General features: G+C 39.4%; 2 protein-coding genes across 4 annotated transcripts in view; one reads left to right on the top strand and one right to left on the bottom strand.

The window, feature by feature from the left end:
* Positions 1–1,737: 1,737 nt before the first annotated feature.
* NOP14 (NOP14 nucleolar protein) lies at positions 1,738–24,786 on the bottom strand. 2 transcript variants are annotated; one of them, XM_069014561.1, is made up of 19 exons: positions 24,771–24,786; positions 24,228–24,495; positions 22,797–22,931; positions 21,861–22,002; positions 21,192–21,337; positions 20,638–20,775; positions 19,335–19,457; positions 18,080–18,211; positions 16,634–16,922; positions 15,243–15,373; positions 14,948–15,033; positions 13,198–13,333; positions 11,196–11,297; positions 10,268–10,421; positions 5,486–5,645; positions 4,506–4,653; positions 3,481–3,599; positions 2,381–2,536; positions 1,738–2,034 (listed from the first exon to the last, which is right to left on the bottom strand). In XM_069014561.1, exons 2-19 carry the CDS (start codon positions 24,423–24,425, stop codon positions 1,935–1,937), a joined length of 2,595 nt encoding a protein of 864 aa, XP_068870662.1. In that variant the 5' UTR covers positions 24,426–24,495; positions 24,771–24,786; the 3' UTR covers positions 1,738–1,934. The 2 variants fall into 2 exon arrangements, with proteins under 2 accessions (XP_068870662.1, XP_068870661.1); XM_069014560.1 differs by lacking the exon at positions 24,771–24,786 and having other exon boundaries at positions 24,228–24,748.
* Positions 24,787–25,012: 226 nt separating this feature from the next.
* The window catches only part of GRK4 (G protein-coupled receptor kinase 4), a 39,811-nt gene continuing 37,059 nt past the window's right edge, over positions 25,013–27,764 (top strand). For both annotated transcript variants that reach the window (XM_069014558.1, XM_069014559.1), the window contains exon 1: positions 25,013–25,236. In XM_069014558.1, the coding sequence (XP_068870659.1) occupies positions 25,185–25,236 (52 nt within the window). In that variant the 5' untranslated portion in view covers positions 25,013–25,184. The remainder of the gene's footprint in view (positions 25,237–27,764) is intronic.

The following is a 27,764-nucleotide window of genomic DNA, read 5'->3' as shown; positions in this document are numbered from 1 at the left end:
ACTGAGAGTGTGTGCGTTCTTCTTCATGAACAGTAGGTAGAGCATTATGATTTCTGAGTTACCTATAGGCCAAAACACAGATCAGATATAGGAACAACATTTGAAAACAGAGGGAGCTTTAGGGGTTTGTTTTTGTAAAGAACCATGGCCATTAGTTCATTCTTAATACAGGTCTTATTTTATAGTTTGTCTTTCAGATTGAAATCGAAATGTTAATGTAAAAGGGAATTTTCTTTTCCTAACAGTTTTCCATGGAAACATTACAATTTTGTTCAATGCATAAAAACTATCACTGAATTTACCAAATAGGTAGTGAATACCTGAACAGAGAACCCATCAGTAACTATGATGCTCTTTGTCTCATTGCAATGTTTTTCCCCCACTACAGTACAAAAAGAAAGCATTAGAAGTATTTATTGGCTCTGTTAGAAGAACAGATGTTTTTCAAAGTCATGCTGGGCAGTTATCAGAGATTAGACATACATGATAAATTACATGGAAGAAAGTTAAGGATATCACTGTTCCCTTATGTCAATTTTGAACACACTGAGGAATTCTAATTAATCACCCTAGATTATTAAGAACTTCAGAGCTGTGCTCCATTCAAAACTTACTGAAGAGATGAATGGATGTACAGATTTAACAAAGGACTTCTAATTATAAATTGGTTCTATCACCCAATACACAATTTGGCATGTTCTGATGCTACAGACTAATTTAAATGCTACTGTTCAAATTATACTACCACCATGAGAGCTGCCTGCAACTATTCCATGTTAAAAAAAGATCATAGAATGTCCTACCAGGACCATCTCCATGTGCCCAAGAGTTTCTTGAACTCTGTGCTGTGACCACTTCCCTGGGGAGATGTTTCAGAGGAACATTTTCCTAATATCCAAACTAAGCTACCCCTGACACAACTTCAGGCCATTTCCTCGAGTCCTGTCACTGTTACCACAGATCAGTGTCTGTCCCTCCACCTTCCCTCATGAGGAAGTTATAACTGCACTGAGGTCTCCCCTTGGTCTCCTTCAGGCTGAACAGACCAAGTGCCATCAGCCACTCCTCACACGGCTTCCCCTCAAGGCCTTTCACCATCTTCGTTGCCCTCCTTTGGATGCTCTCTTGTAGCTTTCTATCCTACTCTTGAGGTGAGGCCGCCCCAGTGCAGAGCAGAGCAGGACAATCCCTCCCTTGCCTGGCTGGCGATGCTGTGCCTGATGCCCCGCAGGACGGGGATGTCTCTCCTGGCTGCCAGGGCACTGCAGGCTCATCTTCAACTTTCCATCAACCAGGACTCCCAGGTCCCTTTCCACAGTGCTGCTCTCCAGCCTCTCATTCCCCAGTCTGTCTGTACATCCAGGGTTGCCCCATCCCAGGTGCAGAATCCAGCACTTGTCCTTATTGAACTTCACACGGTTGGTGAATTTGTCAAGATCTCTCTGCAGGGCCTCTCTGCCTCTGAGGGAGTCAGCAGCTCCTCCCATTCAGTGTCTTCAGCGAAATCTGCTTAGTGTAGCTTCAAGTTCTGTGTCCAAGTCATTGATGGAGGTGTTTGAAGGCCCTGAAATGGAACCCCACTAGTGACCTGTCACCAGTCTGATGTAACCAAAGGTTTGCTGTACAATGTTTGTGTGTGTATGTAGGTCAAGTCAGGAGTGTGTGATGAGGTTTTAGACTAAGACTTCTGATAATTCAACCAAATATTCTCATTAAAATAAAAAGAAGCATGCCACATACAAAAGTGTTATTTTTATTTTCCTTATGAAAAGTTGTGGATTTTCCTAATGAGCAGGTTCATTTTTTCGAACAGATCTGATGATGCTGCCTCCTCAAAAGGAATGCATGCAGAAAATGCAATTAAAATCTATTCAAAAGCCATAAGACTGGGGTATTTTATAGGGCAGTAGGTTTCCTGCTGTAGATAGTCCCAATTAACTCTCCCATTTTTTCCTTTTCATTGCTTTCCATTCACCTTCCTGTGTAGCAAGGCTACCAAGAAGCTCTTTCACTTTTCTTTTTCTGGCTGAATCTCTGTAAAACAATCAACATATAAAATATTTCAGTAAGATTATATTAGGGAAAATAAATATACTTAGAGAATAATTATTAATTCATAAGAAGTCCCACAATTCTTAAATTTCATCAACACACGGTTTAAATAAAAACATTTTGCATCCTCTTAAACTAGAGAAATGAAACCACAAAGTTCAAAACACTTTAAATTATCTCTATTGAAAATGTTTGGTTTTCCTCAAATTGTCCCATTTTATTTAAGTTTAGTGTGGTTGATCATTAATGGCAGTCTTGGCACACAGCAAAGAAATGAACACACAGCAGAACAAGCCCCAAAGTGGTGCGGAAACAAAGGCTACGTTACCTCTCCATGATTTCTGACAGCTGCATTCTAGCCAGAAATTGGTTATCTTTCCGAATCTCACGAATGGCTCCTTTAAGTTCACGTTTATGCCTCTGGATCAACTGCTTTCTTTCTTGCTCCTTCTTGCTGCCTGCCTGCTTTCTTCCAAACTCTAAGCTGAAATGAGAAGGCATGTGTGAACACAGAACACCTTAAACCCACCATTTTTTCATATTTATAAGGAGAGTTTTGTATAAAAATTAACTCAGTATTTTAATTCCTGCATATAATTAAATTGCGAAAAAAGGAGCTGCCCAATGAACATACCGGAAAAAAACTCACCAGACCTTCTAACTGCACATCATCAGCAGCCAATGACCACATTTCAATTCCCTGTATGCAGCCTGCACTTTGAACAGGCTAAAAAAAGCTAGAGTAGAAGAATGGAATATATCTGGAGAAAGATGGAATCTCCCAGTACATCTTAAATTCTTGCAGACCTTCTCAGTAGACGCATTTTACAGAAAAAGTCTGATCAGTTACTTGGGGATAAGTGTGTAAGGCAGAGAGCAAAGCTGTCCTCTTCAATTACTAGAATAAATAAAGCCGACACTTTGTGTCCCTCTAGATAACCAGTATGGTTAAAAAGTCAGCAGCCAATATAAAGCAGATTTCCTGAATCAGAACACTGTTCTATGATTGGCAAAACTAAATTAGTGTTTTTCCTATCCATCTTTTTACCTTCATATATTTCATATACATATGAGCTACTCATATTTGTTCTTCTGACTTGAGTGCCTGACAGAGCATTCAGTAAAGCACCTGAAAGGATAATAACAATCTAATCATCTTGAAATTTGTGAATTTACAATTTATTATATGGGCAAGAGTTGACCTCCAGTGCTATTTTTCCTACAGGATAATATGTGCTCTTAAAATTCCTCTTTCCTTTTTTCCTCTTGCGCCGTACCACCCAACTAGCTGGCCCCTTGTGAATTATGTACAAAATCTAGCAGAAAAACAGCTCTGTTTTGTGTCATGCTTTCCAAATCCATTCTAGCTTGCTAAAAATCTTAAGGTTTAAATGCACCTTTCCTTTGCATCCGGTGTTCTTTACTTACACTTTCACAATTTTTGGAGTATACTGTTTCAATGGCACTGGCTTCTTTTTCTCACATATCAATGGGGTATAGTGTTTTACTTTGTTCTCCAGCTCTTTCACAGCACTGTGATACCATTCCTGAAAATGCAAAACCAATTACAATTGTAAAAGCATATCAAAACCACCATAAATCACAAGCTATTATAAACTGAATCATCTGTAATGTTCTCCCCATGTATTTTTTTCCTGGGTTAAGTCACAGCTACTCGTTAGGACACTGCTAACACTGACATGCTGTAAACCAAGTTGGATAGTTCTTAAAAGCTTTTGGAAGTCTATTAAAATGGTATCATGGACAATAAGGAAGGTTTGCTGGTAGTTTTACCTAACAGAAGAAGAATCCAGTTTAACTCACTCTTCCTTTCATGGTAATTTTAAGAGTGATTGGAATTTTTTTATTTGGATGGGAAAAAACACAGGCAATTTAGCATTATCTACATACTACAACTTTGTTCTCTAAGGACATTTCATGATGCTTCTTTGAGGAAAAGACAGTTTTGCTACATTCAGAAGAGACAGATTAAAAATTTTAATCTCATTGCTAGAAAATAAGCAACTGTCCTAGGTAAGGCACTGACCAGGTATATTTATGTTCATTTTATCTGTACAGTTTCACCTCCCCAGTTTGGTACATCTATTTGTTTAACCAAGGTTTTATAGATTCACTATGAAAGTACAAGAGCAACCGGATGCCCAGATAACTCTTCTTGTAAATTACGTCACTCCTGGAATGCTACATTATTACAAGCCAAGTGCTGTTGTGTTCATTTAAATGGGCAAGAAACAACACACAATGGAAAAATACCTTTTCTAAACATTCTCTGTTCTTTGTTTTTTCTACAGAAACATCAAAATGCCTCACCCTCAAAAAAAATCTCACTAATGCTTACACATTTGTGTTTTTTTGTTTATGCACAGATGAAGATCACAGAATTTATTAATAAAATAAACGTATTGGTTATTCAAATCCCAAGGAATACATACCTGCATTTTTTCAGGATATTCATTCACTGGCACATGTTGTGTAAGGAGTATTCTGACAGGATGCATTATTTCATGGAATGATGGCAAGGACTCATAGAGAGCTGCACATTTTTTAATAAGGTCAAAACACAGGGCTAGACATGATAACCTGTTAATGCACAAACAAATTAACAATTTCACTTGCAAAACTGCAGTGGATTTTCAAATAAAATGAACTGAATTAATTAAATTTGGTCTGTTAGCAGAATCCATTAAGACTGCTTGGCAGAACCAGTTACAATTAGAAATAGTTGTTAAATCAGACTAAAAATTTCACTCTCCTAAGCAAATACCAAAAAAATTCCATCAGCAATGAATCTTTATGCCAATGCAGTGAACACAAGCCAGTATTGTGTCTTTGCCACTTATGAGGAATAGGAAGTTTTTATACTGGTTCTAAAAGTGTTCTGCTACTGGTTCTGAAGTTCTAAAATTTTGTTGGAAAAGAACTAGTAATTTTGGCTTTCAGGTCTCTTAGAACTTAACAAAAGGCTTACTTATGCCAGAAATAAAGTTATACCATAACACATGTGCAAGTTGAAAAATGAGACTGAACATGATTAGTGAATGTGTTCAATTATGGTCTTCCCTAATTTCATTGTTCTATTTATGTTACACTTTCTAATGTAGTGTTTGTATATAGATACAGTTATTTGAGTCTAAGGAGCTTGACAGTTTGAAGTACTGAGCACCTCCTCTGTCCCTGCAGCAACCTCATCAGTTCAGAGCTGTACCAAAAAGGAATGGAAGGTCTGAGCACTCCAACAAGTGCTCTGCATAATGTTCTGGCAAAAGATTAGCACATGTTCTGTGCTACAGAGTAGCATCATAAAAACACAGCCGAACCATCCACTACTCTTATTTTTACTTCTAAAGAGCACTGTCACTGAGAGGACACAACAGATGTTTTGGTATTTTTTCTGTTCACACTTTTTACATACCTGATATGATTTACCTCTGTTCTGCTGGCTTCCTTTAATCTAGTCACAATACTCAATGGCACATTTTGCTTCTCCCAACTTTCCAGATCCTCCTTATCACACACCAAAAGCAATTCTAAATTTTTCCCCACTGGTGTAAATGGATGGACTACAGTATAACCTAAAAAACCAAGAACAAGAGTCATTAAACAAGATCAATTCTATGCATTCTTTCTGAAGAAAAACCATCAACTCATTTTACATTTTTTACCATACTACCTTAAAAAACACTTCTATCAGTATCAAAGTTTTCTAAAACAGGAGGAAACACTGGAGCATGGGGACACAGGTCAGTACTGTAGTCACACTGCCCAAGTCACAGAATCCAAATGCAGGGACTGGGAAAACCAAGTACTGCCCACTGTAGAAGGTCAGGCTTGAGACTAAGGAACCCGAATGTGCTCAAGTCCATGGGCCCTTAGGGATCTGAAGGTCCTGAGGGAACTGGCAAGATAAAGCTCCTAAATCACTTTTGTATTTTTAAAGTTGTAGCAGACTGCTGAAGTTCCCAGTGACTGGAAAAAGAAAAAACAACCCCCATTTTTAAAAAAGGGAAAGACGAGAGATCCAGGGAACTACAGGCTGATCAGCCTCACCTCTGTGCCCAGCAATATCATGGAGCAGATCCTCCTGGAAACCATGACAAAACACATGCAAAACACAGAGATGCTTGGTGACAGTCAACACAGCTTCATTAAGGGCAAATTGTGCCTGAAAGGTTTAGTAGCCTTCTATGACAGGATTACCGTGTCAGTGGATAAGGAAAGAGCAACTGATGTCACCTACCTGGATTTGTACAAAGCATTTAACACTGTCCTGCACAACATCCTGGTATCTAAACTGGAGAGGCATGGATTTGACAGGTGTATAGCTCAGGAGATAAGCAATTTTCTGCATGGTCATACTCAGAATTGCGGCCAACCGTTTAATGTCTGGGTGAAGATCAGTTATGAGTAGGGTCTGCCAGGGGGTCTGTCCTGGGACCAGTGTTACTGAACATCTTGGCTGGGGACACAGACAGTGAGAGTGCACCCTCAGCAAGCTTGCAGATGACACACCAAAGTGAGTGGTGACATGGATACTCTAGAGGAACAGGGTGTCATCCAGAGGGACCTTGACAGGCTTCAGAGGTGGGACCATGTGAACCTCGTGAAGTTCAGTAAGACAAGCTGTGAGGTCCTGCATCCGAGTTGGGGCAATCCCACACACGGATACAGACTGGGCAATATGAGTGGATTGAGAGCAGCTTTGCAGAGGACTCGGGGTATTGGTGGATGAAAAACTGAATTCTGAGCTGACAGTGTGCCCTTGCAGCCCAGAAAGGCAACGCATCCTGGGCTGTGACAAAAGCAATGTGGGCAGCAGGTCAAGGGAGGGGATTCTTCTCCTCTATTTCACTATCATGAGATCCCACTTGAAGGAACGTGTTCAGCTCTGGGGCCCCCAGCAGAAGGACAGAGACCTGGCTTAAGAGCATCCAAAGGAGGGCCATGAAGATGACCAGAGAGCTGGAGCACTTCCCATACGAGGACAGGCTGAGGGAGCCACGGTTGTTCAGCCTAGAGAAGAGAAGGCCCTGGAGAGACCTTACAGCAGCCTTCCAGTATTTAAATGAGACCTACAGGAAAGATGGGGAGGAACTCTTCACCAGGAAGCATAGTGATAAGATGAGGGGTAACAGTTTTAAACTGACAGAGGGTAGATTTACAGTAGATAAAAAGAAGAAACTCTTCACTGTGAGAGTGGTGAGACATTGGAACAGGCTACCCAGAGCAGCTGCAGATGCCTCAGCCCTGAAAGTGTTCAAGACCAGGTTGGATGAGGCTTTGAGCAACTTGGTCTAGTGGAAGCTGTCCCTGCCCATGGCAGGGGGGTTAGAATTAGATGGTCTTTGAGGTCTCTTCCAACTCAAACCACTCCATGCTTCTTTGATTCATTCTGTGGATGGGGAAAGTCAGGACATGTTAGGTACATGTTTGCCCTGTGGGAAAAAGGATGCACTGCAGTTTTAAACTGCAGTTTTGCTCCAGGATGGAGCACTGGATATGCTTAAGAGGACAGGGCAGGCACAGGACTTTCCCGTGGAGTCACAAGCAGACGGCTTTGACCAGAAGGTGGTCATGAAGCACAGTGAGCTGGAGCAGGGAGAGCCCACAGCTGCAGCCACGGAGCCTCTCCTGTGAGCTCACAGCAGGGGCCCTCAGACACACTGTAAAGTCTTCTCCCACTTCAGTTAAGGGATTTTAAAAGAGGAAGAGCATGGAATGCAGAATATATACTGCAGCAGGGCATATGGAAAACACTAAAGAATCCCTATGCTTCTGATCACAAGCTGATCTGTGAAACTACTTATACAGCAACATGAAAGAAGTATCTGAGGAATTTCATGGCTAAGGGACAAAATAATTTGCATTCTCTGTGCTGGACATTGGGGGCTTTTTCCCCCTCTTTGTTTTCCTTATGTCCTGTAAGCTTGCAGTGGAATTTATTTCAAAACTTTTTCAAACTCTAAGTTCAGATTATTTACATGCTCTAGAGCCTGTTTGTGGCTCTTCACAGACAGGCCAGAAGACAGTGTATTTAAATAAAGGCTTTTAAGGTTTGGGATCCAAAGTTGTAAGAGATTATGACACACAGAGACTTATGCAAGATCAGGAACTAAGATATGTGAGTTTTATTATCTGATTTACTTGTGAGAGGATAGCAGATCTCATTAACAATTCCATTAGCTAAACCTATCAACCATGAAGACTCCTTCCCACTCCCTCCACCTACAGCTTTTCTTTTGTAAGGTAATAGTTTTTACTCTAAATCAGACTGTATTTCAGTCTTTTATGAAACTGTATTCCATATACAGTTTCTTATGTGAGAAATTTATGGATCAGGATCATAAAACTGAAACATTAAAAGTTTATTTGCTGACTCTACTCACTGTTAAACTTGAAACCCAAGAATTTTTTTGGTGTTATGGTGCATTAACATTCCAGAGAGCATGTCTGCATGTCTGCCCATTTTAAGGTATTCTGTGTTGATAGCTTAACCACCACAATTACGAGCCATACTTCCACCACGCATATTTAAAAACACAACTGGATACCTTGGGAACTTCAAAACATCAATATTGTCTGGAAAGTTCTCAAAGAGAAGACTGTGCCTCTAAGGTATCTTTTATTGAGCTTTTCCTCACTGCTAACAGAAACCAACACCATGAAAATTTAACTAGTGCAAAATCATTAACAGAAATACGAAGAAATATTTTTTTAAAAGTAACAATTGATCATTATTTATTACTAAATATATTTCAAGTTTCTTATGTAATTTTGCAGAGTCCTGTATTTTAACTGTACCAAACCCCTCTGTAGATCAAATATTCCAAGAGAGTACACAAAGGAGAAAATATTTTAAGTACTACGTAACCCACCCACTCTATAACCTCTTCCCACCTCCTTCTAAGAGTTCAGCTGTTGGCGTTCTGAGAATCCAGGGCCAAGCTCTGATGCAGCCCAGCTGTGTAACCTTGGCTCACGCTTCAGAGGAAGCTGCTAAGCTGTGAGAAGCAGCTGGGGAAAGGTCTGTAGGGTACAGCCATGCCAGATAATAAAGGTGAAACTGCAGTGATAGGTTTGTTGAGAAAAGGGAGCAGGGGTGGCTCAAAAATTCAAAAGAAAAAAAAAGAAACACCACCAGCACGGAAAGGCAAAAAAGTCCTCAAGAGAAAGGAAGGGAGCTGCCTACTGAAGATGTACTGGAATACTGACAGAAGCTAAACCTTCCTCACCAGACTGATGACTATTTAAAAAACAGACTCTTAAGGGTCTTATCAAGAGTGATGAGCACACTAATACACAGTCTGTAGTTCATTAAATCCCAGATATCTTGTGAGTTTATCAAATAATTGAATTTTTCACTTGGTAATATCCTGCCTGCAGAGTCTCTTCCTGCACGTTGTGCTCAGACAGAGATATTAACACATGAATTAGTTACTATCCTCTGACAAAACTCCTCAAAAGAAAATTATTGTCACTGAACTGGTTAAAAAAAAAAGCCCCAGAACTAGAATAACTTTAAAGACAAAAACTAATAAAAGAAAAAGAATTGAAGAGAGACTGGAAAATTTAAAAAAATTGCAAATAAAAAAAAAAATCCATAAACATAGATTACACTGAAAGGTAATTTTATTATCCCTCTTGTCTGTGGAAATTGTTAAGTTTACACAGTTATGTTATTAATCCTGCTTGTGGGGATAGCTGCCCTCTATTACACTACTACAAAACCATGTCAAATAAAAAGGAAAAATACTGACTCTGTGATTTATGTCTCATTTAGCTTGGTGACATGGCTGTTAGCTGAAGGGTATCTGCAGCATGAGCTGCTGCCTCACCGTGAAGTTACAGGGTACTCACCAGGAATCCATTAGGAACTCTGAATTTCAGAACACAGTCCAATCACACAGTCTGTTTAGAATGATGATATTGCAAAAATACTGCATTGAAGCCAACATGACTTCATTTCCTTTAATAACTTCAGTCCTTTCCTTCCTGCCAACAACACTAGAGGATCTAGTTTGTAACAAGACGCCCAAGAATCAAGGTTGTGTTTGGCTAAACTACCAGATGATTTTGGCCTTTTGTTCAAAAACAATGAAATCAGTGTGAAATATTTGTATTTTAAAAAATTAAAAGATAAACCCCAATACTAAAACTGACTTTAAACTAAATACTCATTTACTCTAAACAAACTCACCCTGGGCCTGTTTTTTGGGTAGAGAGATGTGAAGTACTCCAAGAAGGAAATTGATGAGTTCTGGTACAAATCTTCTGGAGAGAGATACATATTCCAGGAACAAACAGCATATAAATAACCCTTTAATAACATCTTGCAGTGTTGTAATGCGACACTAAAAGAAATAAAAAGAACAAAATATTCCTAATTAAACACCTATACATCACAAATACAGAATCTCCCAAAAAGATGAATTATTAACTACACTGAAAGCATTTGAAGCCTATAAAATTACACCCTTTGATCATTGATGAGAACCACACTGGCTTTCCTGGTCCTCACTCAAGAGTATCTGCAGAACTGAGTAACAAGTTTATCAGAGCTCATTTAGCCACTAGAAGGTGCTAAACCACAAACAATAAATTCTTCAGAAATGAACCAGTGAAATAGAAAGCTCAGAGCAACTTGGCAGCAATAGAACAATTAGCTCAAGACTTTTGAAACATATAAACAGATTAGAATAGAAAAATAAGGACATATTTTAGCTCAATGCATTAGGTACATTTTCAAGGAAAACATACTGCCAATTTTTAAGTAAATAACCTCTCAAGTATGAAGAAATGCTTATATGGAAAAGAAACCACTAACAAATGACTTCAGATTGTCTTCAGTCTGTTCTGTTAGTCCCATGTAATTTACCACAGAAGGAATTCTTGTGTGACAACATGAAAAATTGAGGAGATACAATTTTGTGAGTTGGACTATACCCTGCAAGGGTGTTTTCCTCTGCACCCTTTCTTCCAATTACTATCTGCGGCTATGCCAAACACAAAGCTGCCTTTTCAACTACATTTCCACCATATACATTAATGTTAACACACATATTTGGAGTCCTAGGAAGAGATAAGAAAGTGAAGTTATATACTGAGGTACAACATCACAGACATACCTTAGTAAGTAGCTGACTCATGTGCATAAAAGCAGGTGTTACAACTGGGTGCCAGAAGTCAGAAGTTGGAAACAGCAGAGATATAATTTTCAAATAAATAAGCTGATTGCATATAAAAGAGAATAAGGCAAAATACAGTTAAGACATTATTCCCAGAATCTTGACTTTATACATATGTAACTTTCAAATGAATAACTGCCACACAGTAGTCAAAAATACTACAATATACATAATTTTGAGAAATCTGATATGATACATGACTTATTTATTGAAACAACTGTTTAAGTTAGATGAGAAAAGAGAATATCCATTATGGGATATCCATTATAGGTAACATGGTGAGTGAGGCAGCTGAAAGAACAACTAAGAAGGAACTATGCCTCCCAACCCACCCCATTTACTCCATGAGAACACCTCACCCCCTTCAGCTCACCACAATCACATACTCTCACACCACAAGGACAGGAGCAGGTGGCCACACAGGACCTGTGACACCTTTCAACACCTGTGACACCTCAACACAGACAATGAAGTGACCAGAATCCTCCAGCACTGGCACACACCAACGAACAGCCAAAAAGAACTTTTCAGTTTTCTGCAAAGAGCTTTTGCAGCCAAAAGAACTAAGCAGTCATTAGGTACCCTTTTACTGAAGGGGACTTGAGAGAGCTACAAGTGACCTGTCAAGACCATATGGAAGTTAAACATCCGTTGCAAGGTAATTATGAAAATTATTTACGTGGATATTTCCACAGTAAAGCAGATGGAAGTAAAGTTTTATTGCTTCAGAGCTGTTCCTCTCTATAAAGGTTCTATCATGAATAAATACTCTCCTGAAGTGTTTTGGTTACTAAAGGCTCCGAATTTTAGGCTAAGGTAACAGTAAGTCTATGGAAAGCCAACCAAGACAACTGATCTATGGAATATTCATCAAACAAGTGCTTTGAGCATACAAAATGATGTAATTCCACTCTAAAAGATAATGATGGCCTGCAACCTGGAAAAGTTCAGTGAAGGGAATGAGAGCCAAAAGTGTGACTGGTGTTATAAGAGTGACAGTAACAATTTAAATATAGAAGTTAAAAGCTCTCTACAATACATTTTCTGCAAAATCCAGAACATCCTGAATAGACTCTTCAAAAGAGCTCAGTATATCTTCCAAGCCTTCCAAACAAATCCTTCAGTCTATTTTCTTTCAATAGTCTAATTATTCCATGAGGCAGCAGCAATTCATCAAGCTGACAGAAAACAAGTAACTACCTCTGAATTAGATTTATTGTTTGTCTTTGAAACTTCACTACAATTAAAAAATACTCATTTCCCATATGCTCCATTCTTGAATTCCCTAACAGACATTTACCTAGGCACTGTAAAAGCAATCTGTTCACATTTAGCATGGCCAGTGAACATGGGATACTATTAATACAAGAAGGAAAGAAAAAATTTTTCCAAGTCACTAATTCGGCCATTGTCACATGTAAAGTACTCAGAAATGATACATTTTTATATCTGTAATAGTATTTTCTTGGTTCATTGTTTGGTTTTTTATCTTGTTTTTTTAACCTAAGAGATGTTGCAGAGATACTGCACTTCTGTGGAGCACTTTTTAAAAACATTTGCACTTAACACAATTAGAGAAATCACAACACCACTGATAACATCACTTCTTCCTAAAACAACCTCTTTAAATTTCATCAGGAAAACAGTGTTCTGCTGTGAAAACTTGAGGTGCAATTTTAATATCTTTTCCCCTTATTAATTCCACAGACACACTTCTATTCTGAAGAATGTGTGTTTGTATTGTTTGTTTGTTTCTTAGGAGTAGGGTTTTTTTGTTGTTGTGGGGGTTTTTGTTACAACTTATCTCCAGAAAGGCAATTTAAAATACTGAAAAACCTAGAAAAGTCATAGATGCTAATAATTCACTACATAATGTCATCTTGCACTTATCACCATTCTGTACTAATGCAAAGAGATTATCCCAGCAGTATGCATTTGTTACCGTGTCTAAACCTGGAAATGTTGCTCGGCCTTTGACTTCAATTACTTCTTCCAGATCATGTGCAGCGTCTCGAAGGATAAACTTGATACTGTCACTGGCTGCCTCAGGAAACATCTGGCAAAGATTGTACAATGGCCTATTAACAAAAAATTTAAGTCATAATCAAGTTACACCACTGATGTTAATAAAAAAAATTATTTTTAAACACTCATAGGAAGATTTCTTGTGTTCCATCTACATTGTAACAATAAAAAACTGCCTGCAACAAATGTTTCTTTTTTAGAATATAAATTATTATTGTAATACCTTAGTTTACAGAGACATGTATTTTTCATTAGGCCTTGTGAGAATCCTTGAGTTGTAGGTTTCTAAATCTCAAATAAAAAATAATTAAAAAATTTTAAATACACTTCGAAAAAATTTGCTTTGGTATGACGTATCCTTCTGAATCTCCTAACTTTAGATATTACTGCACTGAAGTATGCTGGCTTGTACTAGACAGCTCACTCTTCTAAACACTCTTAGGCAATATTAAACAACATGTAAGGCAGCAACATGGTTAGCAAAATTATTACTGCAAACAAGAAAAAAACCACAAACACAAGCTAGATCAGCTCCTGGCCTATGGTTAGTGCCTACAGGCATATGCAGTCTGGAGCCTGTATCTGTTTGGTCTTCAGCATTTTCAGTGAAATATGTCTGTAGTGATATTAATAAATCCCAGTACTAAAAGACAACTAAAACATATTTACCCTTTGGTACAAACCATGTGTGACAGTATCAATGGGTCAGAGCTCTTCCTGATGAATTCAACAGAACAATGAATGCTAATGCTGCACATAACACATTTTTAAAACCTTAACTGACTTCAGCATGAAACAAAAAAATATATGCTGAAAACTATGTAAAAATAACTCCTTAAAAGAAAGCTGTCTATCCTGCAAAGTCAAGACAGGAATCACAGACTAATTTTGTTTGGAACAGACCTTTGGAGATCATCTGATGCAACCCCTTGCTCAAAGCATGGCTAACTTCAGCTGGATCAGGTTGCTCATAGCTTTGTTGAGTTCTGTGTATCTTCACAGCTTCTCTGGGAAGCTCATTTTAATGTTCAGTACCTTTTCGGAGAAGGTTTTTTTCTTTAAAACTGATTACAATTTCCCTTGCTGCAGCCCTTGCCCACTGACTCTTGTCCTTTGCTGTGTATCTCTGAGACCAACCTGGCTCTCTTCTCACAGCCTAAGCGCCTGTCAGGTATTCGAAGACAACAATGCCAAACTGACAACTTCCTGCAAAGTGTTTAGTTGGAACTTCCGCATGAGCTCACTATAACACTTAATTCCATTTTCATCCAGCTCCCTGAGTGAATTCAAAGAACTAAAACCCATGTAAAAAACAGAGATTACAACAGAAACTGCACAGGGTCATTGCAAAGTTTAAAATCCTTTATCAGCAGGCTAAACAACTTCCTACACAGAAGTTTCATGTGTATATGGTATTACTTGTCCACTACCCACAAAAAGCATTTTGCAGATCAAAAAATACATTCTGAGGTTTTGAAAATCTCTTGGTACAATTAATAGATCAAGTAACACATGAAACAAAGTTAAAACATTATAAAGCCTGAGTCACCAGCTGCCAACAAGTTCTACAGAATATTTGAAAAGAACAACAAGCTAAATGCTTTACTCTAGGTAGCTTTTCTTTTTAAATCCTGAAGGAGCAAAAGTCCATAAGATTTAATACTTACAGGACCAGTTTGTCAATTGTTCTGAGTTCTGGTAAATCTAGAGTTGCTAACTCTCCAATATATTCCAAAAGGAAGCCAAACAATTTCTGCAAGAAGCATAATATGTCAAAATTATTAGGTTTTTCTTCATTGTACATATTCTTAAACAGCGATACAGACTTAGAAAATTAAGATTAGCATGTTAATTCTACTGTTATTCACAACACAGAAGCATGTATATTTATACTGCTCCCTGAATACTTATTAAAACTTACTCTGGAATTAAGAGTTACTTTAAAAATAAAACAAAACATACTTCCAACTTCGCTTTGTTTCCGACTGCAAGGCTTGGATGATTGCATTTCTGAACTCTCTCCAATATAATAAGCTGTTGTTCTATTGTTCTTCCAGCCAATAAAGACTTAAATGTCTCATAGGACTCAGGAACTAGAAAAAAAAAAAAATTGACCAGGAAAAAATCTCAAACTTTACATCTTTAATTCTAGTGTTTGTGCAACAAATTTCCAATCTGAAAATGCTATTGTTCAGAAAAGAAAGAAACCATAGAGGTTTTAAATAATTCCCTTTTAAACACTTATATCTATCAGCATATATGTAGCACCATATCTATGAACACAAATCAGAAAAGAATATGTTTTTCAATGCTTAAAACTCAAGTCATCCTCTATTTACCACCTATGCTGAGCAGCACAACTGTGTTAACACAAAGCAGAATTAAACCTAAACACACATTCAACCAAAAATTTACCATAATACACTTAGGTCTGTGTTTAATTCACAACCAATTAGCTTTTGTATGAAGAACATTAGAAAAGTAACCATATGGCCACTAATAGAAAATTATTAGTCCCCCTCCCCCCCCCAAAAAAATCAACAACCCTGGCACATATTTAGTTTTTTACAAAAGTCCACATGCCAGAAGACATTCTAACTAGCTGTGTTTTTTTGAAAATAATTGCTTTCTGGATCAAGCAAATCCTGAATGCAATTTAAAAGGCTTCGTGTAATAAGTCATCTTCTTTTGGTGGAAAAACACAAGCACTTAAGGAAGTTGTTTGAAAGGTTGTTTAATCTTGCAACAGACACTTTTGTTAGAGAAATCTACACTAGGACAATAGTTAGATAAATTATGTGCTTAATATGAATGAATGTTGTGTGTACTATTTGAAACATGTCTCCTCCTTCGTGCTAGGCATGGATCCGAGACCAGTCAAACTCTGAGTGTCTCTATAATAATGCAATGTTATATCACAGGGATTAAACTTCAGAATCCTGCCTTCTCCAAGCTTCTTCTGATACTAATATCAGTCCAAACACCAGAGAAACTGTAAGTATAGATCACAGAATACTGTTCTGGCTTCTCTTAGGTAAAACAGTATCACTTTGGATTGGATATGCTGGTTGCCTTCAGAAAGGAGCACAGGTATTTTTATTTTACTCCCCTGTACTTGTCTTCCAATTCTGATGCTGCTCAGAGGGGCAGAAACTGCTCTGGGGTGAAACAGATCTGGTTTCTACTGCTCCAAGCATGACTAGGGCTGCTCACTGAGAACAGCAGTTACTGGCTACTCTTCGCACAGTAGGAGATAACTGTGAAGCAAAACTTCATTAATGAATGTAAGACCTAAAGGGCAGAGAAAGAAACCCCCTGACAACAAGTGATCTCTGGATCCATCCTTTGCTTACCAGCAAATGTATAGGGAAGCTCTGATTTGGCAGCTTCTCTCTTTGGATCTAATTTCTCCACATTCGGTGATTCATTTTCACTTCCTTCGTGGTTTTTCTCTTCTTTATTCCCTGCAGCTTCTTCTTCACTCTCAAGATCAGATTCAAGATCACAGTGGCTATCTGCAGCATCATCCTCCTCATCTTCACTTGCAGATTCTTCCTGACTTTCTTCTCCATTCTCATTATCTTCTTCCTCTCCTTCCTCCTCTTCTTTCTCCTCCTCATTTTCAATATTAATTTTTCCATCCTGTCCATGAGAAAACAAGCCAGTTAAAACACTGATAGTACCTCACCACAATCACCATGCAAAGCTGTCTTAAATATGCATGAAGAGAATTTGAGCCTTGCAACCCTGATCAGGCAGTGAAGGCCAGCAGTGCCAGTCAAGAAGGGATATTAGGGAGAGAACATACATGTAGATATAAAAAAGCAGGGTATTTTCAAGGGGCTGTAAGAAACTGGAAGAAGAAAAGATAGTATATGAGGACTAAAAGAAACCACACAGAAGAAAAACTAGCAGATGATATGAAAATTTCAACATCACTTACAGAAACACTCTTGGTTAAAAAATATATTCCTTCTGTGTGTTAAAATAGCATATCAGATAAATATTTGATCCCATCCTGATTTTATTAATCATCAGTTTAAATTCACATTCACAATTGGTATTCTCCCCTTCAAGGAGGACAGCAGCTCCCTTGTTACTTGTGTATGAGAGGAGAGAATCAGTACACACGTGCATCACAGTCAGGGTGACTCATAACATCAGCTTTAAGGTTATGTGGCTCTGACACCTTAATCAAAGCTATTTCAGAGGGGAAGGGTTCTTTCAGAAATCTACTCATCTTTAGACTGAAATTTGGTGGAGGCTATATCAAATACAGTGAAAATTAAAAAAAAAACAAACAGAAGGGCTAAAGAGCCTCCTCTTCAACCCAGTAGGCCAGTGGCAGAGAAGGCTATTCTAATAGCAGGAATACAGCCAGTAGATTGATGGAAACAGCTACTTACTTGACACATGTAAGACCACATATAACACAGCATTCAGTTTTGGGCCTTCAAATACAATAAAAGTATTGATAAACTGCAGCAAGCTCAGCAGAAAGCCACCAAGACTACTGGGGTCTAGGGCACCTGCTCTGTGAGGAGAGGCAGACCTGGGCTTAATTCAGCCTGGATATTAAAAAACCTCTTCACAGTAAGGGCAGTCAGTGCTCATCTCTCTGAGCAGCCTCCATTCTAGGAGACTTTCCAACAACAGACTGCTTCTGAAAACACTCGTGATTTCATAGTATACCCTGCTCTGAGCAGGAGGTTGGACTAAATGTCTCCACAGAGTTCACCTGCCAACTGTTTTTCCTAATCTTTACAGACCTCTGAAAATTCAGAAATTTTAAACCTTACCTTGTAAGACAATAAACGTCTGTCATCTTTATCCAGGATAAAGCCATCAGCTAGATCATCAGCTGACATGTGGCTGGGTCTCTTTTTATTTGCCTGTTCATCTATTCCACGCATTCGACGTAATCGATCTGCCTGTTTCACAAGAAATACCACACACAGATAAGAGATATCTAGAGCCATCAGGTGACACCAAAATGGAAGATCTCTCAAATGCTACAGCTAGGAAAACCCAAGAAAAAACCAGTTAATTTGGATTACTCATAAAGTTGCTGAAAAGAAAAAAAACCAGCAACTTGAGAAATTATGGGCAAAAGCTGACAATACCTTATTTTTTGTAGGGAGTACAATCTGATAAGAGCACACAGTCAATTGGATTAGCTTATTTAAAAGGCTTGAAAATTCAGTTAACCAGAAGCATTGTGTTCTCTTATTTTAAAATTTAATCTCTTTTGCTTATGGGACATCATTACTAGAAAATAAAAGCTTCTAAAATGTTTCAGGATTCTGCAGTGCTTATCTGTTTCCTGTGTGTGTAACAAGCTTGTAGTGAACACAACAGATTTTTGGGATATAGACTGAGCATCAAACAAGATGGTAAGAGCAGAAAAGAAAAGATCTCTCTCTGTTCTGCTATTAGATACTGAGCTGCTCTGATGTAATCTCAAGGTACTGAATTCCCTACAGTCTTAAATGTGTTCCTAGAATACCAAAACAAAAATGGAAAAAAAAAAAAAAAGTGAAACATTTACTGAATTATTCAATCTTCCCATAAGACTCAGAGCTCCATGTAACAGAAGTAGCATGCAACATTACCCAAGACAATCTATTCCTCTGCAAAGCAAAGCTATATACATGCTACAACTGGAAGGCTCTTGCAACATCAGAAGAAAACAATAAAAGACTTGCCCAGTGTATTAATTCAACTGCTGTGCAACATGATACTCCACTAACTTAGAAGCAACTCTCAACTCTGAATAATTTAAAACGTTTAAAGTCAAATCAAAGTAACATCACATTTTTACTGAAGGAAGATTGACTCATTTCATAAAACTCCACAGGCACATACTAGGCCTATAGTTTTTTTGCTGTTGTTGTTTTAATATCAGATTACAAACACAAACAGAAGATTTCCTGAATTCACCCTCTGACGAATTGCAGTTTAGTACAGCCACTTAAAATGTAAGGTCAAGCAATGAATATAAGCAGTCACTCCCAAAAGACAGGCCCCAAACAATTACAGCCATAAATGGTATACCTCGAGCTTCTGGAGTCGCGCCTGCTCTTCTTTGGCCAATTCTTCTTCTGTCTTCAGCCTTTCTGAAGGTTTTGCTTTCATCTCAAATCCAAGTTCTCGAACAATCATATCGTATTCATCAGGCTAAAGAAATATTTATGCAATTGTTTATTATCTTAAGTTTCATTATTCTGTTTTGCAGCCATCCCTCTGCCAGACTAACAGCTACGAAATCAGACTGTTAAGATAAAAGACTGCTTCCAAAACAAGCTGTGAGAACACTCAACTCAGAATTAAGACAAGGAATGGTAAGAATAGTTGAAGAGAAATTCTTCTGGAATTTCCCCCTTCCTTACTTAAGTTACTCACAACCGAAAAACTTAAAAAGAGTATCTTAAATAATAACTGGCTTACTTATTCATTAAACTTTAAAATATTGTTTATTAACAAAACACAGCTAGAATTAATAAATTAATAGCTTTATAATTTACATTTCAATTTACACTGTCACATGAGATAAGCCTTTGCTAGTTCCATTACACAGAAGTCTAGCTTAAAGAAAATAAAAAGGGATGCTGATATTCAATGAGCCTCAGCATGCCATGAAACAACTTAAACCCAAAAATCAATACAACAAAATATGAACTCTTGGTCCGGTATTTTCTGTTGTACTTTGAGATCAGTTTTAATGCAAGACTGAACTAATTAACTGATGTTATAAAAACTTCTACTGCAAAACAATAAATGGAAATTCACAATATTCTGCAAGATAATACACTTTTCCAGAAGAAAAAGAAAAAAGCTCAATACAATAGCTATGCTTATATTTAAAGTACAGAATACAAATGATAAAAAAAGCATGAGACCTTAAGATATCTATTAAAAAGTAAGTTATTTTCATTCTGTCTTTGAAAGGGGCAGAACCCAATTTCAACAAGGAAATGTCTGTTGTTAAGTACAAGTTGTTTTATCCAATGAACACTCCAAAGGCACTCAAAATAAGTCAGTGTTCCCAACTATTTTAATTCTTAAAAAAAAATGTATTTGTCCTACAAATAAGCCGTAGGCAAGAGTGTTGTTCAGCCTGCAACCTTCCTCTCACTTGATAACTAAAGAAAAGCAATAACTAATTCAAATCAGCGAAATTGCACAAAACCCTATATTCCTCCAACTATTCGGACTGTCCTAAAATTGTAGCACTCCTTCAATGTAAATAGTAACATTCTGTTTTATGAAGTGATGAACTTGGCCTTATACTTCAGCCACTACAAGTCAAAACTATAAGTTACTAGAACCAAGGAAATTAGTCTAGTCAAAACCTTACCTTGGGTTTTTCTATGTCTTTGTCCTTTCTCTCTGACTTTGGGCTTTTGCGGGCAATAAGGGTTTGGATTTCCTTCCAGTCTTTGTCAAGTTTTTCTGTCAGTTCTAAGGCACTTTCTCGCCGAGTCTGCCTCTCTTGCTAGAAAAATAAAACAAAAACAAACGTAGCAGTTATGTTCAGATGGACATAGCATTTACAACATAAATGCAAAATGCTGTCGAACAAATGAATAATTTCAAATATTTAACATTTTGAAGCTCTAAACGTTCTTTGTGGAAGAAGCAGTATAGAGCTATGCTGAATGGTACAAGGGTTGCATACAGAAAAGAAATTAGTTGTGAACAGAAGGGGAGATTTGGGGATACAAAAGAATGGCAGATATACAAATTATATCTAAAATGCCTACAAAATAGACTTTATTCAAGGAGCTTGTACTCTTCTCTTACACAGCTTCCTCCTTTGTTTTCTATGCCAGTATTGTTCTATTCTACAAATACAGGAATGGTGACAGCTTCTTAGTCACACTCACTTATACTTCATGGCTAAAAACTCACCTTTTCTTGTTTAGATTTGGCTATCATCTCTTCTATGAGTTCTTTCCTAGACTTAGGTTTTTCCTCTTCTTCCTCTTGCTGCTCACTTGATACTTTTTTACGAAGGAGGCCTCCACCCCCTCCAAAGTGAGCCGCAGTTAATTCAGCTAGGAAAAAAAAGTAGAATGTGAATCTTTCAAATCCACACATGACTGCAAGAGTGCTGCTGCTGGGACAGTATCTCCCTACTCTTTGAGAATGGGAGCAATTTTAACTATTGAACCAATCCTGCATTATTCCCATCTCTATGGGAATGGAATACCAAAAGAGATTATGTTAGACACATAATTTACACTGACAAATACTTGGTATGAGATAGGAACACGTTTTTTTCCAAGAAAGCAATCAGAAAACTCACACTTCAGATTCTGGCCAAAGGGCTCAAAATCCAGGTACATGTTTATGCTGAAAAGCTCACAGAGTAAAGAAGCATGCCAGTAGTACATCCAACTTAAACCCTGCTAAAATCCAGAGAGCTGGTCTGTGTGTGGCTAAGACGCAATCCAATCTGGTTTAAACATTCTAACCAGATACATGATATTCTTTCTCACTGAGAGCAGTACTGACCAAATGATGTACACATTTACCAGTAATAAAACCAGCAGTGGGACACCGGCTGACACTTCTTACCTGACAGTGTTCCTCCTTCTTCTGGGTCACTGTCACTGTCAACAATATCATTTAGTTTTTCAATTTCTGCCAAAGATTGGCCATAGTGAGTCAATTCCTCATCTTCATTAAGATTATAGATATTCTTCTTTCCATAATTTTGCTAAGAACAGTAAAACAAACCAATGAAATATCAAAAGATCTTTAGTTCCCAAGCAACAAATCAACACAGCCCTTAGTTTTAGTCCTAGCTGAGGAGATTCTCATTCCAGTGTTTTGCTGGAACTCAACACTGGAATAAGAGCACTGCCAGACCAGTATTTTTATTCAAATACATTAAATGTTAAGTGAGTCTCTTATACTAATGTACAAGTGGACTAACTCAGGAAACCTAGGGAAGCTTAAGTTTTATCTATGTATCAGTAACAGCAATTTTTAATTACTGCATTTCAGGCCTAATGAAACAGACTTCAACCTATAAAAATTGCACTACTCAATTCTGGAGATTGAGTATGTTGAGGCAGAAAGGATAGTACTGCACATTGAATTCACAGTACAGAATGACAGCAAGTTACAGAGTTCTTCTACCCAGCTACTGAATATAGTTGATGGTGACTGCCTTTTCCTAATTTAGATCCTAAATCAAAGCATTCAAAGAAAACCAAGTAATCAATGAATCGCCTTGTAACTAGCTTCCTTGCATGTCAGTGCTCAAAGAAATCTCTGCTGCAAAAAGTTGTCTTACAAAACCAAAACTGTTCAACGAAAAAATTTCTATTTCTACAAAAAAATTCCTTTTCCATAAGTTCCAAACATATAAAATCAAAACCAAAGCACTACCCTGCAAAACCCTCCAATTAAGGGGGCACTTTCAACTTAAAAATTCAAGCGTGTGTCACGGTTTTCTGTTTGGCTTTGTTTTGTTTGGTTTTTTTTGGTTTTTTTAAAATCATTTACCTGTCTTTCCAAAGCAAATCGTCTGATCATCTTTTCCTCGGGAGTTATCTTGGTGTTATATTCACCAAAACGTTTATCTTTAAACACATTTGTCTTTTCTCTTTCTTTATACTCTTTCAGTAATGTTTGATTGCGCTAGAAGGAAAAAGACAAAAGGAGATAAAATTAGAAGAACAGAGAGTAGCTGCTTTCAAAGTCGAGGTAAAAAAGGCTCCATGGTATCCTGTCAACATAATAATCTTTATATTGCCATCCTATCATAAATAATAATTTACCAGAATGCAATGAAAGAGAAGGCAAAATTAACGTGCAAAAAAGATGGGAAGCTCATACAACAACGTTCAGGTTCATTAAGTTCTCTTATAAGCTCCATGTGAAGATAAAATGCTACACTGTATCTCACCTTTATTTTATCACAAACAAAAGCCATGCATTTCCACTGAAGAATTCTGGTATGTCTGAAGCTTAGTAAACTAACATATTAAAGAAAGCAAAAAAAGCCTATCTCTTTGCAAGTGCTTTGCTGCACTTGCCCTTCCAGTAAGAGCTTTAAATTCTGTTCAACAACAGCACATATGTAATGTGCCACAGAGAATCTCAGGGACATACTTTCAAATTACACTTCTTCAGCTTTAACTTAATCTACAGAGGTTTTAACTTCTTTGCTGGTTCGTCTGAAGCGACAGACCACTAAAAAGTCCAGCATTTCACCCAAGAACAATGTAGTTTGCTGGAATCCCAGATGTATAGTATGACAGGCTCTCCCTTATCACAGATTTTGGCCAGGTAGCTACTGATGGCAGTAGAGAAAGAAAAAGAGGCATTTTGAAAATGGTACAAGGGTTGAAGATAAAAAAATTACTCTTCTTAAGTTGTATGGTCGTTCTTATGACGCAGGGGACAGATCATTACATCCCAACATACTTCTACAACACGACTATTTAACCAGTGTGCAAAAAAATCACCTGCATTTGTTTTCCAGATCAACAGCAGTTTCTTTGTAGCTACACATTTCTCACTGCATCCCGACCTCAGTGCCCTTTCAATTTTTCACTATTATACCAACGTTACAACATTATCAAGAAGCTTAATGTCCTGTGGTCACCAGAACCGACCAGTGTCACGAACGCTAACTCTGGTCCAGTGCTTACTCGCCGACAACACGTGCCATTGTATTCTAGACCGGGGTAACCTAAGAAGAGAACCATTCCCACACAGGCAATAAGGAACACCTGTGCTCCTGAGCCCTGTGGGTTGCACTGGCCGGAGCCATTCCGAGCTCTCCATCACCACCGGAGCACTGAGGTGACCGGCCACTCCTCCTGTGTGCAACAGAGGGCGTCGCTTATTTCACCGGAGAGGGCTCCAGCCTTATCATCTCCCCACATCCACTGATGCCATCCTTCCTCCCTGCTCTGGATGTTTTCTTACCTTCTTGATGGCCTTGGACCGTGAGACACCAGGCAGCCCCACATCATTTTTGGTCTTCCTCCCCAGGATGTCAAACTTCTGCCTGTTGACTTTCACCTCAAAGGGGTTGCTCTTGACCACGGCCATCGCCGACTTCACGGGGCCCTTTGCTGTGGAGGGCACTGACACCTTCCTCTTCCGTTTCGCCGCCTTCCCCATCTCTGCTCCGGCTGCCGGGGGGGACGCGGTGGGGAGGCAGCGGCTCAGCCCTCAGTGTGCGGGGCCAAGACTGGGGGTGCGAACGGGGCGAGCAAAATGGCGCTCAGGGGGGCGCAAAACCTCCCCGAACTGCCCCTTGGCCTGACCCTCCCCCTCCGACACAGCTCCGTGAGAGCCGGAGGGGCGTGGAGCGGAGGACAGAGCACAGAAGAGGACGGAGAAGAAGGAGGAGAGCGCAGCGCGACGCCAACGCGACCCTCAACCCGCCGTACCCAGCACTACCACACGCGCACCGGCAACCTGGCGCCTCTCGCGAGAGCTTAGCCCAAGTACCGCGATATTTACCGCTCTTCTCCCCGCCCGCTTTGGGAAGAGGCTGGGGAGGGTTTGATACACTACATATCCCAGCAGGCTCACCGGACATCGCGTGCATGTCCTTAATACATACCGCGCTCTGCCTGCTGGGACTTGTAGTCCCTAGTGGCGGCGCAGGGGCGGTGCTGCCTGAGGCGGGCGGAGGATCCATGGCCGGGGCGGGCGGGCGCTGCCCGCTACCCGTCTCCGCCCTCGGGGAGGGGGAGCGCGGTGCCGCGGCGAGCAGCGGGTGATGGGGAAGAGGCGAGCACAGTGCTGAGGTCCTCCGGGGCCGGATGAGCCGAGGCTTGGCGCCGCGGCGGTGGCGGGGCTGGAGGAGGGGGCGAAGGAGGCTGTAGGGGCGGCCCCCTCTCCGGCTGCCCTGAGAGGAAGGAGCCCCCGACCATGGAAATCGAGAACATCGTGGCCAACACGGTGCTGCTGAAAGCCCGGGAGGGTGAGAGCTGCGAGGCGAGGCGAAGAGGGAGGAGAAGCGGGAGGACGAGGCGGGGCGGGCTGAAGACGTATGTTGGGGAGGAAAAGGGTCTGAGGTGAGGGGGAAAGGGGCCCGCGAGGAGGGGGAGAGGAAGTGATGGAGGAGGAGAAGCTGGGAGGGAGGAGAGGCTGCTGGGCAGGGGGTCCGGGCGGGGCGGGGACCCCTCGGGGTGGCGGCAGGAGCGCTCCCGGGGCGGGTAGTGAGTCCCGGGCAGTGCCCCGAGGCACCTGCCCTGCTCCCCCCGCGGGATCTGTTTGGAGTTACTGGCTTGTGGCTTTCTTCTGAAAAAACACCCCTTCCTCCTTCCTTCTTGATTCTAATAGTGTTTTTACCGGATGTTTTAAAAAGGTCGTTAATCTGTAGTTCTCAGTTTGTTTATAAATATATATACATATGGATATAAAGGATAAAGTGACATAAATCTTCTCTGGAAAAACCTTGCACTCCATCTTGCTGAAATTCCTGCCTGAGAAAAACGTAGCTGTTGAATGAGACCTGTACTTTGCAGTCAAATGTTTTGTATTATCCTGATACAAAAGTGTGCTATTTTCCATTGGATTGACACTTACAGTTTGATTCCCTAGAACACCTTGAGTTGAAGATTCCTCCCCTCAACTAACAAACGCTTTGGGCAAATAATTAGTTTTAGTATAGCACGTGGTTGCTTTAAAAAACCCATCCTGAACTAAGATTGTCCTACTGCTTTTTCGTGTATATAACTGTCCATTAAATGGCCACTTGAAAGTCTCCCCTGATTACCAGTGTACTTTGTGCAGAGTATGTTTTTCAACTATGAAATGTGCATATTCTTTTTGGATTGGATCCTGCTTGTCTTAATTGTGTTGAGAAGTCCCATTAGTTAAGCTGGAGCTGTTTAAAGTGAGTAAGAACAGCAGAATCTGCCTCTGTATGTTTTGCAAGTTCCTCCAACTCTAAATGGGTTTGGCACTTACGCCATATGTGTATCCAGTTAAATTTGCCTTAAGCAGCAAGAGAGGAAAATCAGCTTTTTGACTTTGAAGTGGGGTTTAAAAAACAGAACAGTGATCACAATTTTGGGCCATTTTCCAACCTTAGCTGAAGAGACCACCTCAATCTAGAGGACATGTTTTGGCTGGTTTCACTGACGGTAACATGTCTGTGGTGGTGCTGCCTGTATTTGGAATTTGCATTGGAGTGATCTGAGAAACGAAGGGAAAGTGGAATCTGGCTCAAAACTTTACTGTGCCCAAACCCTCACCACAAAGAGCGGAGTGGTAATCTGCAGAGGCTTTTAAGTGGCTGCTTAATGTCAGGCTGCCTCTTTAGTTAAGGTTTCGCTATGTTTAAAATAAATTATAGTGGTAGAACTGACCAAACAAGATATTTTAATGAACTAAATGAAAGTCTGAGAGCAGCTGATGTGAAGATCAGTTCTACCTGATGTGAAACTTATAAAAGTAATGGTAATAATCTGTTACTCTCCTTGTACCTTCAATTGGCCTGGGCTCTGTTATGTAAGCCTGCAGAAAAAATGTGAATTCTGTCTTTGAAACTCTAGAACTCCATTAATCAATTGGTAGAAGGTCTTTTACCTTTTCAGGTCTCAATCCCTGTGCATGGGGTACTTTTTATGTCACATTTTTCAAAATACTCCTCGAAATGAAAGTATTTTCTGTCTGTTGCATGCTCTGGCTGGTCTGGGGATGTCTGGTTTACTCCATCTGTCAAGACCATTCCATAAAATCCCTGTCCCAGCTCTATTCTTGTGTGCCTGATAGACTGCAAGGCAATTTGCAACGTTAGTGTGTGAGATAGATGTTTTACTGAAATGTATTCTTTGCTAAAAGGGTCTCACAGCTGGGACAGAAGAGCAGACTTTCAAATTACTTTCCTTCCCACATTTCTATTATCTCACTGTATAGTGTATGGAGAGGTGCATGGAAAAGTGCAGAATTAGTGTTTGTTGTGGAAGAAAGTAAAATCCAAAGCTAATATACAATAGCAGCTGCACTTATTTTCATGCACAGGCTTGAGCCACATCAGTAATCCTTCTCCTCAGTGTGAGTAAGAGGTGTTCATCTGGATAAATAGATCAGTTGTAACAGCAAATAAAATAACATGTAAACTACTGTGCTCTTATTTTTTGTTTGCCGTGCATGTCAGAAGAAATCAGTGAGGTTCAATTACGGCTTAAATGGGTCAGTCTCAGTCTAACTTGAGACTCTTTTTTGCTGGAGATGAGAGTAGTAAGAGGTTGTACCTTTGAATACATCTTACAAAGTCTTTTAACCCCAGAGATATGTCATTTTCACTTTGCAAATATAGAAACTGAATAAAAGATGTTGTGTACCGGTCCACTTATGGTGAAACACCATGGCAGATGCCTAATGAGAATTCAGAAATCCCCAATAAAAACCACCAAATCTTACCCAAGCATATAAACCAGACTTAAGAATCAAAATCATGATCCCAGATTTGTATACATAATTTTCTTCTAATTTTAGGTA

Source organism: Aphelocoma coerulescens, chromosome 4, assembly GCF_041296385.1.
Source record: "Aphelocoma coerulescens isolate FSJ_1873_10779 chromosome 4, UR_Acoe_1.0, whole genome shotgun sequence".
Classification (NCBI taxonomy): domain Eukaryota; kingdom Metazoa; phylum Chordata; class Aves; order Passeriformes; family Corvidae; genus Aphelocoma; species Aphelocoma coerulescens.
This window is presented reverse-complemented; position numbering and strand designations above follow the sequence as displayed.